Source organism: Echiichthys vipera (genome assembly GCF_963691815.1).
Source record: "Echiichthys vipera genome assembly, chromosome: 22".
Taxonomy (NCBI): Eukaryota; Metazoa; Chordata; class Actinopteri; order Perciformes; family Trachinidae; genus Echiichthys; species Echiichthys vipera.
The window spans coordinates 8,154,422-8,171,062 of NC_139847.1; the positions used below are offsets into that span (position 1 = coordinate 8,154,422).

A 16,641-nucleotide genomic window follows, 5' to 3' on the forward strand; every position below is an offset into this window, starting at 1 on the left:
GGCTCCCACACAAAGACCCGTCTTTATATGCGCGGCTCACCACATATTTTATATGACTCCATAAAGCATCACAAAGCTGTCTGCTTGTTTTATCGACTAATAAAGAGAATCGTTCAGTCATCAGGACTTTTCTATTGTTGTTCATGAGCTCTGGCAAATGTCCTTGAAGTTTGCATCTCTGCCAGCAGGACTTCATTTCTCATCGGTCAAGTACAGTGAGCATTAAAGGCTTTGCAGGACCTTTGTCCGAGCTAGTATTGCACCCACTGTGCTCCCTCTTGTGACTCAGCAGACACTTGTTTCCTTTAGTTGGTTCCCGGCTTTACGTCAGTGAGAAAACTAATTTGCATTTGTATTGAGTAAGAAGAAGGCTAAGAAAAAAAACCCTGTTCAAGGTTTTCAGGCCTGTCAGAGTATTTTGTCTACTACGGATGTGGTAAAAGAGCTTTTCAGACCTGTGTGGGGACCCTGAAAAACCTTTGAACGCATGCTGCAACACCAACTAAAGATGGTACCTACTGAACATCATTGTGTTGGCATTGTCAAGCAGTGCTTTGTCTATCTACTAGCGATGCGCAGATCAGCTTTGACGCCATCCAAATCTGTATGTACCCTTAAATAATCCACCAGCCGTCCGCAAATTAATTATTTTCTCCGCTTCAGAGACAGACAAGGACATTTAACTCCCCTCTGCCAGCTCCTGAACAGAGATGCATCGATACAGTTTTTCACGATTCATTCTGATACTTATACCTGGGTGTGTCGGACGATGGCCGATTCCGATCCGATCCTACATTTGAATGAATGAAGCGTAGACCTTACCATGTGAGTGAAGGCATCAGGCTCGAAATAAACGTTTAGCCTTGTTAAAACAAAGGTAACAAATAAACACAGATATAAATGTACTTAATATTATTTATTAACACAACAGTGTACATTAGCAGCAAAAATAAGTAAATAACACTTCCATGTGCGCTGGAAACAATATTTTAAAATGTGATATAAAATATAGCAGCTGCCTGAAACCCAACAAACAATGGCTTAATAAACTTGCTTTGTTTGATATTAATAAAAAAGAAATGACTGGATCAGAATGCTAGATCCGATATGCGATCCAGCTTATTAGTCAATATTTGAGCCAATATCCGATCCGGGTATCGGATAGGAGCATCTCTACTCCTGAAGGCTACATTACTTTTTAAATTGTTTACTCTATCATATTATATTTTTCTGGTCAGTGCACTACTGCTACGAAGGGAAGCCAAATGCCGCTCATCTGTTCGCATGAATGTCACTGTCGACTCCGTGCAGTGACCCTTATTAAGCAGCAAAACTAAAAACTGTAGTTCTAAACTTGTAATAAACTAATCTCCGGAAAATCCTTAGCAACAAAGTCATTCCTAAGAAACCTAGTACAGTTACTGAACTGTAGAAGAGAGGAAGAATGGACCGAGATCAAAAACATGCTAAGACAGCAGTGGTACAGCCACAGCAGATATTCTATCAAATTCTGAACAATAAAAAAATAACAATATTTCAAGTATTAATACTCTTTAATTTTAATCCCCACTGTATATTCAATATCCTTTGTCACACACCAGGTGTGTGTGAAGGTTGAAATGGACTGCTGATAAAAGCACTTCATATCACCAGTTGGCACACCTTTATTATGCCACAGGCTGGAGATTCAGATTCAGCAAAATGAAAGAAGACACGGACACATCATGGCATGAATTATACTGACACTCAATTAGCACGTAGATCAGGGCTCTGCAACCTTTACTATCAAAAGAGCCATTTTGCCCAATCTTCCACCGGATAAAATTTGTCTGGAGCCGCAAAACATATTTGATGTCACAGCTTATAAAGGTTTATATGTAGTTACTGTTACCTGGCATTGTTATCTGTCCTAAAAGGGTGGTTGTCAGCTAATTTCTCACCACATATCGAGCATACAGCAAGCAAATTATGTGACGCATATCTTAGTTTCACCTAATATTTTTTCAACTCCCAGATCAAATATTTCCCTTGTCCACTGTGCAAAAGAAACACGTTATTTACTCATTGTTTATATCATTTTTTGGCAAAGCTACAGGGAGCCACTGAAAAGGGGCCGATGAGCCGCTTGGGGCCCAAGAGCCGCGGGTTGCAGACCCCTGACGTAGATTATCACCCTTTACGATTTCCAGTTATACCTTTTTGGATGTAGGAGACGCCAGAGGTTATCCACAGAGCATTGGATGCACAATTCTTTTCTACAGATTTCTACATTCGGACAACTTAAGTATCATCTATCAAGTACCATTATCTTCCCATCTCTGGAACGTGTGATTTAAAGAAAAATAAGTACATGTCAGTGCATGTGTCAAAAGTGAATCTCGCAGGACATTTTCAAATCATTTCTCGCTCAGAGGGAGATTTTTTTCAGGGACATTCAGTGCATGAAACATTTGTTGCCTCTCAACAACGGACTGCCATTATGTATTCAATGTCAAACGCACAGCACTCCTTCAGACTCTGTGTGCACACAGTACAGTACAGACGTGTGAAAGAACTGGTGGATTTTTGAAAATAACGTGTTTGTCTGTGTCATGATAAATGGAATTGTCCCAAGATTTGTCTTCAAATGCTTTTAGGACTGTTTGACAGGGGTTTGGTCTAGTCAAGCATTGATGACGACGTCTGCCTTAGCGCTGGCACATGACATTTTTCAAGCTGTGTTGGAATCTGGGCTCGCTGATCTATCAAGTCAGATGTGAAAATCATTGATCTGTAACTATTGTGATCCACAATGATGTGAAATGTCAAAACACCCTCCGCTGCAGTGACAATGTTCAGTTCTGTGTCTCTGAGCATTACATACAGCACATTCGCCTCTCCACTGATCACGCTTGGGCTGAAAACTCAGGAACTTAAAACTGAATTAACGCTTTGCTAGTGATTCTACCAGCTAGGCTTCTTTTTTTGCGTCCCTTAGCAACAATTAACATCACCTACAGCAGCTGTAGACCTTTTTGTTTCCTGCTAGCTTACCTTATACACGTAATATATTTATATTTGATTGATGCCAGTGACTTCAGCATGGTATTCCATGAAATAAACAAAGCTTTTGGTAGGTTTATTGAATTCAAACACAGTAAAGTGAAATTCCTGTAAAACATCCCAGGCTCTTTTTAGGCAAATACACTCATCAAATAAGCCATAGAAACATTTTTTTTCTAACGGGGAAATTAAAACGTTTTTTTAACCACTAATGCTGCTCAAAATTACACCAAACCTCTGCAGCAGCATGAGAAGATTCCTAACACATTAACAGAAGCGCCAGCAACGTAGGCGTGTTTATTAAAAGTGTGTTTAAAAGACTTACCTACTGGCCCAGGTACCAGCTCCTCTCGTAGTGAAGTCCATTCAAGTCAATTACCAAAGTCAATCCAAAAGGAAGGAGCCCACTGATGCTTTATTCCAGCGAAACACGTCAAGTTTGTGGTTTGAGGCAGTTTGGTGAAATATAATTTAATAATAGTTGGTAAAAGGTTTTTGGAAAAGTCCCACACAGCTTTCCCTGCAGCGCCGAGACACTTTTCATAGGCTGCCAATGCGGTACGATGATCGTGCTCTGATAAACCAGTGGCTTATTTGTTTTGAATCTGGACATTGAGAGGCCGATCAACTTTGCCTTGAACTTGCTGCCCGAGCTAATCACTGTTAGCCGCATTTGGCTGTTAGCCTCTGTCCTGGATTTCTCCGTTAGTAGTTTGTATTTCACTTTAAGTTAAGACATTTTATACGACTTTCGTTGGTTCAGTAACTTGTTATAGTAGTAATATCCTGTTTTTTTTTATTTAAAGGATGTAATTTTAAGGACTAGTTGTGACATTTTTCTTGGTGACATTCAGATGAAAAGACAGATGCCACTCAGGCTGATGCTTCCTGGCTCCAGCTCCCTGACACACAAATACACACATAGAAAGGACAGGAAGCAGGATAACACAGCTAGCCTAGCTCACTTCTAAGTAAATAAAAGATATGCCTTGCATCCCCTCTTAACCTCACTAATTGAATTTAATGTCTTCTTTGTAAAATCCGTAAAAAAACAACTTACAGGGTGCATAGCTTTTTCTCATTGTTCCTGGTCTTTAAACTAATTCTGGCTTCAGTGCCGTACTTAGCGCATGCTAGGCCTAAACCTTCATGGACTGCTTCTGCAATGAAAAGTAAGTAATATGAATATGAACATGTAATACATGTGTGTTAAAGTAGACTCTCATCCTTTTAGTCATAGTGACCTATTTCAAAAACAGCATCCTGTCATAAATTAAATAAGATATATCATTAGCCCTAAACCTATCTAACCGGTTACAGAATAAATAGAGTCTGCCTGGTTCTTGATTAACTAGCTAACTTTACATTAAATTAATGTTTTTTAATCCCAGAAACACATCAGATCATATCAGCTCTTACTGACACACTACGCAGTACTTCAAGAGCTTAAAGCCGTTAAACCTTCACCTAAGGTCCATCTCTCAGGTAGGGGGTATGAATAAGGGATTAGACAGGAGGTGTTGAGTTTTTAGTGTATGCCAAGGCCACACACACACACACACACACCCACACACACACACACACACACACACACACACACACACACACACACACACACACACACACACACACACACACACACACAAATACTAACACACTAACACAACTTTTTCCCCCCTTGTTGTGATGCGGCTGCTGTTCTGGCAATTCCTTTATTTGCTATGGCTTTCCCTGCAGGGGCATTTAGTCCTGAGCTACCAAAGGAGGGCAGCCGGAAACTGAAAACACACACACACACACACACACACACACACACACACGCACACATGCACACATGCACACACGCACACAGGTGGAAGTTGTGCCTCTGCCATGGGTTTCTTTCTCTTTTCAAAGTCCCTAAAAGGAAGAAAGGAGAGCAAAAAGAAAGTGTGTGTGTGTGAGAGATCCAAAGCCAGACTTTAAGGCAAAGCCAACTCTCTGTCAAAACCACACATGGACATACAGTTCTTTCGTAAAAAAAACCCCAAAACACTCTACACACTAAATGTTTTGTGATGTTTCTGAAAAGCCTGGGAAACTCAGTTCTTTCTCTCTTTATTTCCTAGTTTATAATAGAAGACATGAAGCAGCAGCAAACCAACAAACACAGCAACCTGCACCGCGAAGACCAGCACATCACTGTGGAGGAGCTGTGGAAGGGCTGGAAGACCTCTGAAGGTAAAGCAAGAGAGTCTCCGCCGCAATGTCACTAACACAAATACCTCCATATTAACTGTCCAATATTAAGTTGTTGTAACTAAGGAGGAAAAAATCACCGTGTGTTGATACAGAGCAGGAGACTTTTATTTTTCCACTCGTAAAGAGAGAAACACAGGTGATATGAGCTCACAATAAAATACTCGGGACTGTTGCTTCAATGGGGATAAAAGGTAAAAGAGTTGTATTAAACCGATACCAATATCAGAAATACCTCTGAAAAATCTGTATAGTATTTGCATAAAACAGAAATGTATTCTGTGTCCCTGCTCTTAAATAGTTGCCTACACAGCAGGAAGCACCGTGCTGCCACTGGCCACTACTTTTTTTAGAGCGGAGAACAAGAATTGATTTCTGGTTTGGTCTGCTAGCGGAGAGCGCAACTTTATTCCAAGCTAATGTTAGCGAAATATCGCCAAATAAGCAGTATTTTAAACTGGAAACCTTCACCAGAACACTGAGAAAAAAATATTAATTAAAAAATGAATAAACATTTTAATAAATGGAAATAAAAAAAAGTAAAATAGTAAAAAATGATCTAATAATTTGATGCACTGGTGTTGGATCCGTACTCGATATGCAAATTCAGGTGACAGAATCGTTATTTGGGAGGAAAGAAATTGTCTCAGAGCATCTCTACTGACAAACAAAACATGCACTTGGTGTCATCGTAGTGACAAATGACTTTATTTACAGTGCTTACAGCATGACAAAACTAATATAAAGAAGAACAAACGTGAGGTTGTGAGGAGGATGGGTTATTCACGGCAGCACTCTCAGTTTTCTCTTTGTCCAAATGTGTGCTTTCCTATAAATAATCAGCAGGCGAGTCATCCCCTTGATGTTCTGTTTTGGCAGAATCCTTGTCTGCATCTCCTGCTTCAAGGGCTTCAAGGGCATGTGAACAACAATGTACACTCAAGGGCATTTTACCCATAATAAAGTGTGTCATAAATTATCTAGTGATATAAAAGTACAAGTAAGCAGACACTGACTTTTTAGGCCTTATTTATTTAAGGAACACCTGCAATTCTGAGTAGTTTAATATATAAATTATTTCGCAGCTTATGGGCATTTTGATCACACACAGTTTCCCAGGAAATGGCACAATGCAGTTGAAATATTTGATCATATTTTTACAAATACACCTTTCCAAAGTTGTCTCTTCCACTCTCTGCTGCTACACCTTCTTCCTCTTTAATTTGAATCAAAGATGGGGGAAAACATTTGACCCAAAGTCCTCTTCTTCTTTGTTTTAACACTTCTGTGGTTTATCTTTAAACACCCCCCCCCCACACACACACACACGCACACACACTCACACACACACACACCAGTATGTCATTCTTAACCTTTGCGTGCCAGTGTGTGTTTATCACTCTGAAAATATGTGTGGAGTGAAGTTGTTTTTGGAAAAGAATTTGAAATAAATGCATGCGCTGCTGTTTTATAAACATTAGAAGTTTTTCATAGTAAATTATATACAATATGCATTTTTTAGATCAGGTTTTGCAGCCGTTCCTAATGAAGGAAGAAACAAAGGACAGTTCGGCTGTTTTGAAGTGGGTTGTATGAAGTAAATATCCAGTAGTCAGTGTGTTAACAACAGTCGACGGGGGAAGAAATGCCCCCAGTCCAGACACAGAAGATAAGCAGTGTATTGCTGCAGCTAAATATATTTTAGCTACCTCAAAAAAGGTCCATCTAAAGAAATCCATCAAAATCAGTTAAAGTGTATGTTATTTTTAGAATATTTTCACTACCTTTCCACAGACCCCCCCCCCTCCCCCTACAGTCCTTCAGTTCTTTCTTTCAATCACACATGTGTATAAAAATATGCTTTCCCATGTCGTTATTTAATATATATATTGCAAGCTTTACCAGAAAGCATGCTATATTATGAGTTTAATACCATTATCAAGATATGAAATGGCCTATCAGGATTGTCATGTCTTACAATACCTCAGGTAATTTAATAATATTGTTGTCATTGTTGCTGGTTGGTGTTGTTTTTGACGTTTATTTTGTTCTTATTTTATAAAAAAAAAAAACACTCCATGTTTGATACCTTAAGTTACTTTTAGATTAATATTTTACACCAAGAAGCATCAAATAAGCATGTAAAATTGAAAAGCATTGTTATAGGTCAAACCAGAGGTCCATGTGTTTGTAAGGGGTTCCACAAAGGAGTGAGTTCCCTTTAAATGCCTCTGATAGTTTGACTTGTTCAGAGGTAAAAATGACAATATTTCATAAAAGCAAAGATTGACGAAAAGCCGACGAGAACTAATATCAAATACACATCTTTGTGACCCTTTTGAGGGGAACCACCGGATAAAACTACCTAAAAACTAGCCTCATCTCAACCAGATACAACAGTAACATTCTGCTTAAGCTGTGACAACCTAATGATAGAATATGTAAAAAGACCAGTCACAGGGACCTTATTATGTCTTCCTTCACTCTTTGTTCTTAACTGTCTGTTGCTTTGTGAGTTGCAAAGGGCTGAACAGTAAAGTAATAACGTTAATCTTTTCCCTCTTCTCTCTCCTCATTCAGTCCACAACTGGACCGTGGAGGACACGGTGCAGTGGCTGAAGGAGTCGGTGGAGCTGCCCCAGTATGAGAGGCACTTCCGGGACTTCCGGGTCGCAGGGAACACTTTACCTCGGTTCGTACCTCTTACCTCTCTCTCTCTCTGACACCCCTCCACATCCCCTTAAGTTGTGTCGATGATGAGATGAAGATTCATTATTGTGGCTCTGCACTGTCATGGCAGATGTTGTGAGTGCTTTGTGTCATTTCTTTGCCTCCAATTAAGATGTTTTGCTGCTCCGTTGGTGAGCAGTGAAGTGTGTTTATGAATAGCAATACTATTATGGTCTTTATTGCAATACCCAAAGGCACCTTTTGGTTTTCATTACTCTGTTGAATGCTGCCCACTGCTGGTCATGAAAGGCAACACGGGGAGAAAAAAGACCTGCTCCTCTATTGTTGTATTAGATTAGACTTTTTTCTTTTTTCTTCAAGGCCAGATCACTTGATCGTCACACGATCTTAAGTGCAGAGTTGACTTTTCTTTTCCTGCTGTGTGGTAATGTCATAGTTCAGTATTTTTAAAAGCATGCCGAACATATCAACAAATTCCTATTAAATCCTGATCTCAGTGCCGGCATCCCAGAAGAAACTCAGACGTTACTTAGACACTAGTGGAATGTGGCTCGCTGCATGAACGGCATGAGTAGACAGAGGGGTGGGCAGCGAGGTTATTGAGGGGTTTCATGTTACGCCACAAGGGCTGATGGGCGCTGACTCATGAAGTGATGTCACTGCAAGAGGGTACGGTTTCCAAAGGCTGCCATGTTGTCTGAGCCTTTAAGATGGTGGTGATGGAAGGTTTATGAATTGAGACAATGAAAACACTTGTGACAGCAGGAAAGAATTTATTTTTCATGACAGTCGCTGATCTCTTTTATTGAGCTGACAGCTTAATTATATTTTCACACACACACACACACACACACACACATATATGCTTAGATGAACACTCTTCAAGTGTCTTTTTTTCTTTTGCTATTCCAGGTTAAGTTTTCCTTTTGCGCTCTACTGCTTTTAAGACATGTGCCATGTGTCAGGACAACTTGGCATCAGCTGCACCTTCTAAAAATCCGATCACTCGTCTTGTTTAGAGACTCCTTCACATCTGTAATCTTTGTAAATACTCCCCTAAAACAGCAATAGTGATTGACTATAAAATGCGTATACATTGGTATACTGATAGATCGCCCCTGTAAGGTTTTGTCAAGTATGGAACCCTTAAAGGGATGGTTCAGATTTTTTGCATTGTGGTTGTATGAGATACTACCAATAGTCAGTGTATTACCCTCAGTAGATGGCGTTGATATGCGCCCAGTTTAAGGAGTTACGTTAAGGAGTCCAAAACACAGACAAATTCTTACTTCTTATAATGCATACTGGACACTGAAATAGTTGGAATCTGACTGTTTAGAAATGCACTCAATATTCAATGCAGATTTTTCTTTTTCCTCATATTTCAGAATAGCGGCGAATGAACCGTCGTTTATGTCGATGCAGCTGAAGATATTAGACCAGCGGCATAAACAAAAACTCAACCTAAAGGCACTAGATGCAGTGCTTTTTGGCCCTCCTCTCCGTAAGTTTGTATTCTAAATTCAAAACATATCAGCTATTAAACTTGTAAACTCTCAGTTTTGCAGCCACAACAATTAAAATGATAAATGATAAAAAGCCACCCATCTTCCCCCGTTCCTCCCTCCTTCTGCAGGTCCACAACATAACTGGATGAAAGACTTTGTCCTGATGGTTTCCATAGTGATTGGTGTCGGAGGCTGCTGGTTTGCCTACGTGCAGAACAAGTCCAGCAAGGTGCACATCTCCAAAATGATGAAGGATCTGGAGAGCCTGCAAAATGCTGAGCAAAGCCTCTTAGACCTACAGGGCCGGTAAGAAGGGGAAAATGCATCAGATGTACGCATACATAATGAGATAGGGTGTGGTGATTTAGGCTTTTTTTCCTCTCTCATCCCCCAGGCTTGAAAAGGCTCAGGAAGAGAATCGGACGGTGGCTGTGGAGAAGCAGAACCTGGAGCAGAAGATGAGGGATGAGATCAGCGGGGCCAAAACAGAAGCTCACAGGCTTCGAGAGCTGCGAGAGGGCGCTGAATGTGAACTCAGTCGGCTCAAGTATGCGGAGGAAGAGCTAGTACAGGTAAGGTTTCCCACACTGTGCATTTGAATAACTCTGTTTTCTAAAAGGCACTGTTTACATATTCTACTCAAATGGCTAGTATATTCGCCATATATGAATGCAAATGTATTCATTACTGCGCCTTGAAATGAAAAGCTTAATTCATATTCCTCTTGTTAAATTCCACAAAATACATAACCAAGAGATTTCCCCGCTTCCCATCACATCAAAAATACAGCACTAGTCTATTAGAGCGCCTCTCTGTAATGAGTTCTCTGCTCGCAGACGAGCCGGGATTGGACTCCTTTTAACACAGTTCATTCGAAATTCACCTTCACTTACAGCACTCGAACAATGGTCTCATGGGGAAGGTTTTTAAATATTTGACGGCAAATTTAACCCCCGGACCCCCCGATGTGTCACATCCCTCCTGCGTAGGTGCGAAAGGCCCTGAAGCGAGCAGAGAAGGAGATGCATTCGGAGCGGTCGGTGCCTGAAGCTCTGCAGAAGTGGCTCCAGCTCACACACGAGGTGGAGGTGCAATACTACAACATCAAGAAGCAGAGCGCCGAGTTTCAGCTGAGCGTCGCCAAGGACGAGGTAACCTCATTGATCGATTGATCGATTTTACCATAGGATTGTAAACACTGATGCTCTTTCATAAAGCAGGTAAGGTTGAAAAGCATGTTTTACAAGAGATGACAACAGGCAGAGATTTGACCGTATTTGAAATGCATATATTTGAATTGTGGAGTGAATGCATTGATTTCAGGTACTATGCAAATTTCAGTTAAATAGTGTGAAATTGTAACAGATTACCTTACCTTGGGTTCAACTCTTCTTTTAAAACACATATCCACAAGAGACTTTAATGTCCTGGGTGCTGATTGGCAGGAGCCAACAAATCAAACGGTGTCAAAATCAGAACTACCTACTTTATATCGGCAACTAAAGTACAAGTAGCTACTATCAAGTGCTGTGCTCTCACTGCAGCACATCAGTATTTGTAGTAGTATAATGTAAAGAATCCCTACTGTATTATTTTAGCTGGTCAACTGAAGAGTGAAGTGGCATTGATGCCTCTGGCTTAACACCTAAAAGGGAGAAATGTGTCTTGAGAAGTTTAATGTGTCTTTTTTATCTTGATATTGTCGTGCTGTTCTGTATAATATCTGTGAAAACTGGGAAAAGAGAGAAATTTGAGTAAGATTTGACATTCATTTCTAATATATTTTTTAATTCAACAGATGATAAAATATAATACATATATATTTATCTATGTGGCCAAATTATGATTCTTTTTGTTACTTTCTTCTGGCCAAACTTCATTTAACTAACTGTAAATTCTGTTTGATGCAAAAACACTAGTATTGGGAATCCTTAAAAGCCTTTTTATAATTGAATAACATCTGACCTCTTGATAGAAATGAAGAATTCCAGTCAAAATAATACCTGTTGTTGTTGTTTTGTGCATCTTAGGCAGAGAAAATAAAGAAGAAAAGGGGTTCTGTGTTTGGAACCCTTCATGTAGCCCACAGTTCATCACTGGATGAGGTGGACCACAAGATACTAGAAGCAAAGTAAGAAACTTGTGCACACACACACACACACACACACACACACACACACACACACACACACACACACACACACACACACACACACACACACACACACACACACACACACACACACACACACACACACACACACACACACACACACACACACACACACACACACACAGTCTCACTCTCTAACAGGAGCTAGAGGTCAAGCTCTTGCACACATGTAACCACATAATGCTGTTCCACTTATTCCAGAAATATTTCTTATTTTCAGAAATCTTTTGTAGTCCACCCTTTGCTGTTGAGATAAAGAATTAATTTGTGTTTAAAAGCCAAAAAGAAAGAAATCACATAAAAGAGAGAACAAAGTCAAATCTTCCACATGACCGCTTTAATAGGCACAAGTCCATTATCATAATATAACCAGCTGCCTTGTGTACCAAAACTGTTTCAATCCTGAAACAAAATCTGAATCATTATCAGAAACTTGATCACTTTAATGTTTGCTCCCTCCTCACACAAATGTTTTTGTTTTTTTTAGGAAAGCCCTATCAGAGGTAACGGCGTGCCTGAGGGAGCGGCTGCACCGCTGGCAGCAGATTGAGAAGATTTGCAACTTCCCTGTAGTCAATAACTCAGGGCTGCCGAGCCTGACGGCGAGCCTCTACTCAGACCACAGCTGGGTGGTCATGCCGCGAGTCTCGGTGCCTCCCTACCCCATCGCAGGAGGAGTGGATGACCTGGACGAGGACACGCCTCCCATCATTCCGCAGTTCACAAGTGAGGATTGTGCGACATTAATGAACCCACACAAAATGTAATGAAATAGATTATTACATCACCATTTCCTCCTCCTCCTGTGTTTCCCCAGCGGCCACGTTGATCCGGCCCTCGCTGAACCGCAGCAGCAGTCTGTGTCGTTCCCGTCGGAGCCTGCTGAGCTCCCCGCAGTCCTCGCTGATGTCCCCAGACCCCGACCTGCTGTCCATGGCCAGCTCGTCCCTCTCCTATCGCCACGAGGCAGACGACGAACATATCATGTTCAGCTCGGATAGGAGGGGGTATGTAGCGGTGGCCGGAACACCGCGGAATGGTTTTACAGTTTGGACTCACAGGTGTTCTATTCAGACATTCACACTGATGCTTTCAGCTTGAGGTTTAAACGGTGCCATTTTGTTACTGGGTAAATCTAGTATGTGTGAGGAAGCATGGATTACCTCTACTGGAGCCGGCACATGATACAGCTTAATTGGTAAATGTCTGACATGATTAATTAGCAAGATTAAGCATGATCTTGCTCATGCAGGAATTAAGTGGATCTTCTGTCCACTTTAATTCTTGAGCTTTGACCTTAATTTGCCTTACTAATGTGTCAGTAAAGTCATATTCATGTTAAATGCATGACAAATAGTGATAGCCAGTAACCAATGAAAGAACCTTCAACAAAACAAAAAACAACCTAAACTGTAACTTTGAGGACTTATAGTTTTGCATTCCTCTGAAATTGACACCATTATATCCCCAGTACGCCACAAGGATTAGTCGATTAATTGAGTAGTTGTTAACTATTAAGTTAATTGAAGAAAGGATGTATTTGCTTTACTGCTGACTGCTTTCGGTAAAAGTTTAATCTACCAATTACCCCCGCTGGTGACAAAACGAATAGAGTACGTCATCCGGATCGTTGGTCAGATTGGTTGAAGGACTGTCCAATTAAGTGCAGCCCTGTGAACTATGCCCGCCTCTTGTGCAAAAGAAAATGACAGCAGCCTTCCCAGACCAATTCAATCGTAGGTTGAACTTGGCCAGGCTACTCAGGAGGAAGTAATCAACATATTAATCGATCAGTTTAGTTTACTTGAAAGAGGACAGTGCAAATAATAAATTCACATGGTATAAAAACACCAAGAGGCTATTTTACATCTGTAGTCTCGGAAAGAGGTTGTATAAAAGTCTTCCTAAATCACACCAAAATGTACAAGGTGCTTCTCCAAGAAAAGTTGTACAAAGTCCCTTAAATATGTTCATTAATCACATTAACAAAAAACATTTCATTTGATTATTTTGTAGGATTTTGGTAAGATGTAAAAATCCCCTTTATAATGGAGCTACACTTTCAGGTAACAGAAAGGAAGTTGTGACCGTGGTGCATCTGCTCTCCTCTCTCAGGGAACCGGTTCAGGAGTGCTGCGCCGACACGGACTCCCTCAACTCCTCCATGGGCCGTAAGCAGCTGCACAACCCCTGCACAGCGGGCTCAGACACCCCGTACCGCAAGATCTCCCGCGAGGAGCTGCTGCTGTTCAGCCAGAGTCAAGAGCTTCCTGCGTCCACCCCCGCCACCACCCACACCAGCAGCAGTCTCAGGGACTCCACACCTCCTCTGCTGCCTCCCACTCCGGCCACCACCCCCTCGGGCCCGCCCTCCACCTCGCCTTCCCCGGCTTTGGAGCACCACCCGTTTGCACACAGAGGCTCGCCCGACCTCACCCGCATCATACCCGAGTCCCAAAGTTTAACCTTCTCACAGGGGAGCGCCACCTCTCCGACAGGCAAGGGCATGTACAACGGCTTGCTGGAGAAGTCCTACAGCTTCGGCCAGCTTCCGGCCAACATGCTGCCCAACGTAGGGCGTTACCCGTCACTTACCTCCCTGGACTCGGAGGGCCGGAGCGTGGGAAGGGATTACAAGCTCCAGAGCACCTCCTCCCAGGACTCCAGCGACAATGGAGAGAAAATCAAGCGCTCCTCCTCTAAAATAAAAAGCTTATTTAAGAAGAAAAAATAAAAACTTGCGGAGTAATGTAGTGTTTGAGAGCGAGAAATAAATATTTAGAGTCGTTTTAGCCCTTATACTAAAAAAAAAAAGACATCATTTTAAGCTAAAACATTTCATTTTCTCTCGTCTCTTGTCGTCAAAGACGGAATGTAGCTCAGGCTGGGTGCCTTAAACGCCTCAGACTGGTAGCCTTATTTTACAATAATGCCTTTTTATTTAGTTCACTCATAGCCTCACAGGGAAACCTGCAAAGGTCAAGGAAAAGTCAATGAAAGGTCACAGATCCTGCTAGTTGTCATCCAGACAGCCAGAACACATGACCTGTTCACTGTCTATTCACTTTTGGTTTGAACCAAAAAAAAAATGTGTAAGGGTCTAAAGGTGCAGTCCATAAGTGTGTGTTGTTAGTCCAGAATGATGCGTGCTGTTCCTACTGAGAGTATTTAAATCGCACTTTCAGTAGCTACAGCATCACACGCGAGAACATGTCGTAAGATCTCCTAAAAACGTAATTTCCAGTTCCTTTCCAGTGTCCTAACCTCTCCTCCCTATTCAAATTATGGATTGCATCTTCCGAAGTGTTTGAGTCTAAACTAAACTTGCATACTTGATTCATTTCCTTTTTTGAAAGAAAGAAAAAGTCCTGCTCAAAGATTGTTGCACTACTGCTTTCCTGGTGTTTTGGGAAAGAGCCGCTGCGTGCGGAGTACATATTGAATAAAGATATAGAGATGAGAGAAACATGGGCAGCGGCAGTGGAGGTGCAGCACATAATGCTAGAGCCAAAATCATCTGATGCATCTTCAATGCCACTACTTATGGATGTCTCAATATATATAAATATATATATATATACTTTGTTTTGACATTATGTTCTTATAGATGTTTTTAAATAGATTTCTATTGGTGGGGGTTCCTACTGTATGAACTGATCTTTACTGAAGAAAGTTTATTCAATATGCAGATTTAACCCGCACCAGTCATTTTCCCTGTAATCTAGCCGTCCCTTAATACTTGATTAACTGTGTCCTGTAGCCATACCGACATACCATTTCCATTCTTAGTCTTAAATACCGTGTCCCCGCGTGAAATTTGATGTCACTGCCAGATTTTTTGGTCAAACTGACTGTGCAAAGGATTCTTTTTGGGGTTGGGGTGCCATGTACGCGTCACATTTAAAGAAAACACGAGTGCAAGGAAGTGTCTGTGCTGTGACGATGTAGCCTGACCATCTCTTTCTCTTTTTTTTTTTTCTTTTAAAGATAAACAATAAGGATCTGTTATATAAAGGAACTATTTGATCCAGGTCCGATTGGTACACCAACATCTGCCCCTCACCACACTAAGCTCCAAGTCGACCCATGCAATACGGTCCCGTTCCTCACCTCTGGGCCCGCACAGAGCGCACTGATGTCAAGAGCTCCTGCTTCACACTGTGATTTCTGCCTTCTTCCCTTCATCCTGGACCTGGCCGTCACTGCTGCAGTTTAACACATGAACTGTCAGGGGGTTGATGCCGCTTACGAGGTGTGTCTGGGTGACGAGGACGACACGAGGATCCAGTGGCCTCTGTTTTTAAAGAAAAACATATATATATATATTTAAAAGGTTGTGGCAACAGAGCACACAATGAAGGAACTAGAAGACAGAACTGCAACACGATATGAATGTTTACGAGACATTAGGGTTTTTTTGAGAACATTTTGTGTGTGATTATTTGTATACTGTAGAAGAATTAATAAAAAAAAATATGGAGGCATTGGAGATGTTTCAGAGTCCAAGTTGTTTACGCTTTTCTATGTTTGGAATGAAGCATATTTAAGACGATATTAGGTCTATTTAATTTCTGACTGCTCTGCGTCATGAGCTCTGAGCAAATGCATCTGCATCGCTAAACTTGACACGACTTGCTCCCTGTAGACACCCCTGCACACAGCAGAAGTGTGGGGAGAATATCATTCTGACACCCCATTTGTCTTGAGAGTTGGGACGCTGTGATACATAGAAGAAAAGCATGCATGATTGCTTTATCAATATAAAGTGAACGTGATAGAACTCAGCACGCTAGGAGGGGAGCGGGGACGTCTGCCGGTGATAAATGTGTAGTTTGGGCACGATTTTACACAGCAACAGCCTCTACACTGGCCAGTATCGTTGGCCCCCACCTCTTGGGTGCAGTTGCTACAGTGGCCACATGGTGTCAGCAGCGCATCAGGAGAAACCAAACATGAGCCACACCCTGGCAGTGAAACCTTCAGTGTCAG

At 41.5% G+C, this 16,641-nt stretch overlaps 1 protein-coding gene across 2 annotated transcripts in view; it reads left to right on the top strand.

The window, feature by feature from the left end:
• Window positions 1-16,079, top strand: part of stim2b (stromal interaction molecule 2b) — a 48,505-nt gene extending 32,426 nt beyond the window's left edge. Inside the window, exons 3-12 of one of the 2 annotated variants that reach the window (XM_083936796.1) lie at window positions 5,151-5,262; window positions 7,861-7,972; window positions 9,360-9,475; window positions 9,608-9,785; window positions 9,874-10,051; window positions 10,469-10,630; window positions 11,510-11,610; window positions 12,140-12,378; window positions 12,470-12,713; window positions 13,768-16,079. In XM_083936796.1, coding sequence (XP_083792922.1) covers window positions 5,151-5,262; window positions 7,861-7,972; window positions 9,360-9,475; window positions 9,608-9,785; window positions 9,874-10,051; window positions 10,469-10,630; window positions 11,510-11,610; window positions 12,140-12,378; window positions 12,470-12,713; window positions 13,768-14,386 — 2,061 coding nt within the window. In that variant the 3' untranslated portion in view covers window positions 14,387-16,079. The remainder of the gene's footprint in view (window positions 1-5,150; window positions 5,263-7,860; window positions 7,973-9,359; window positions 9,476-9,607; window positions 9,786-9,873; window positions 10,052-10,468; window positions 10,631-11,509; window positions 11,611-12,139; window positions 12,379-12,469; window positions 12,714-13,767) is intronic. The other variant, XM_083936797.1, reaches the window with a different exon arrangement.
• The last annotated feature ends 562 nt before the right edge of the window (window positions 16,080-16,641 follow it).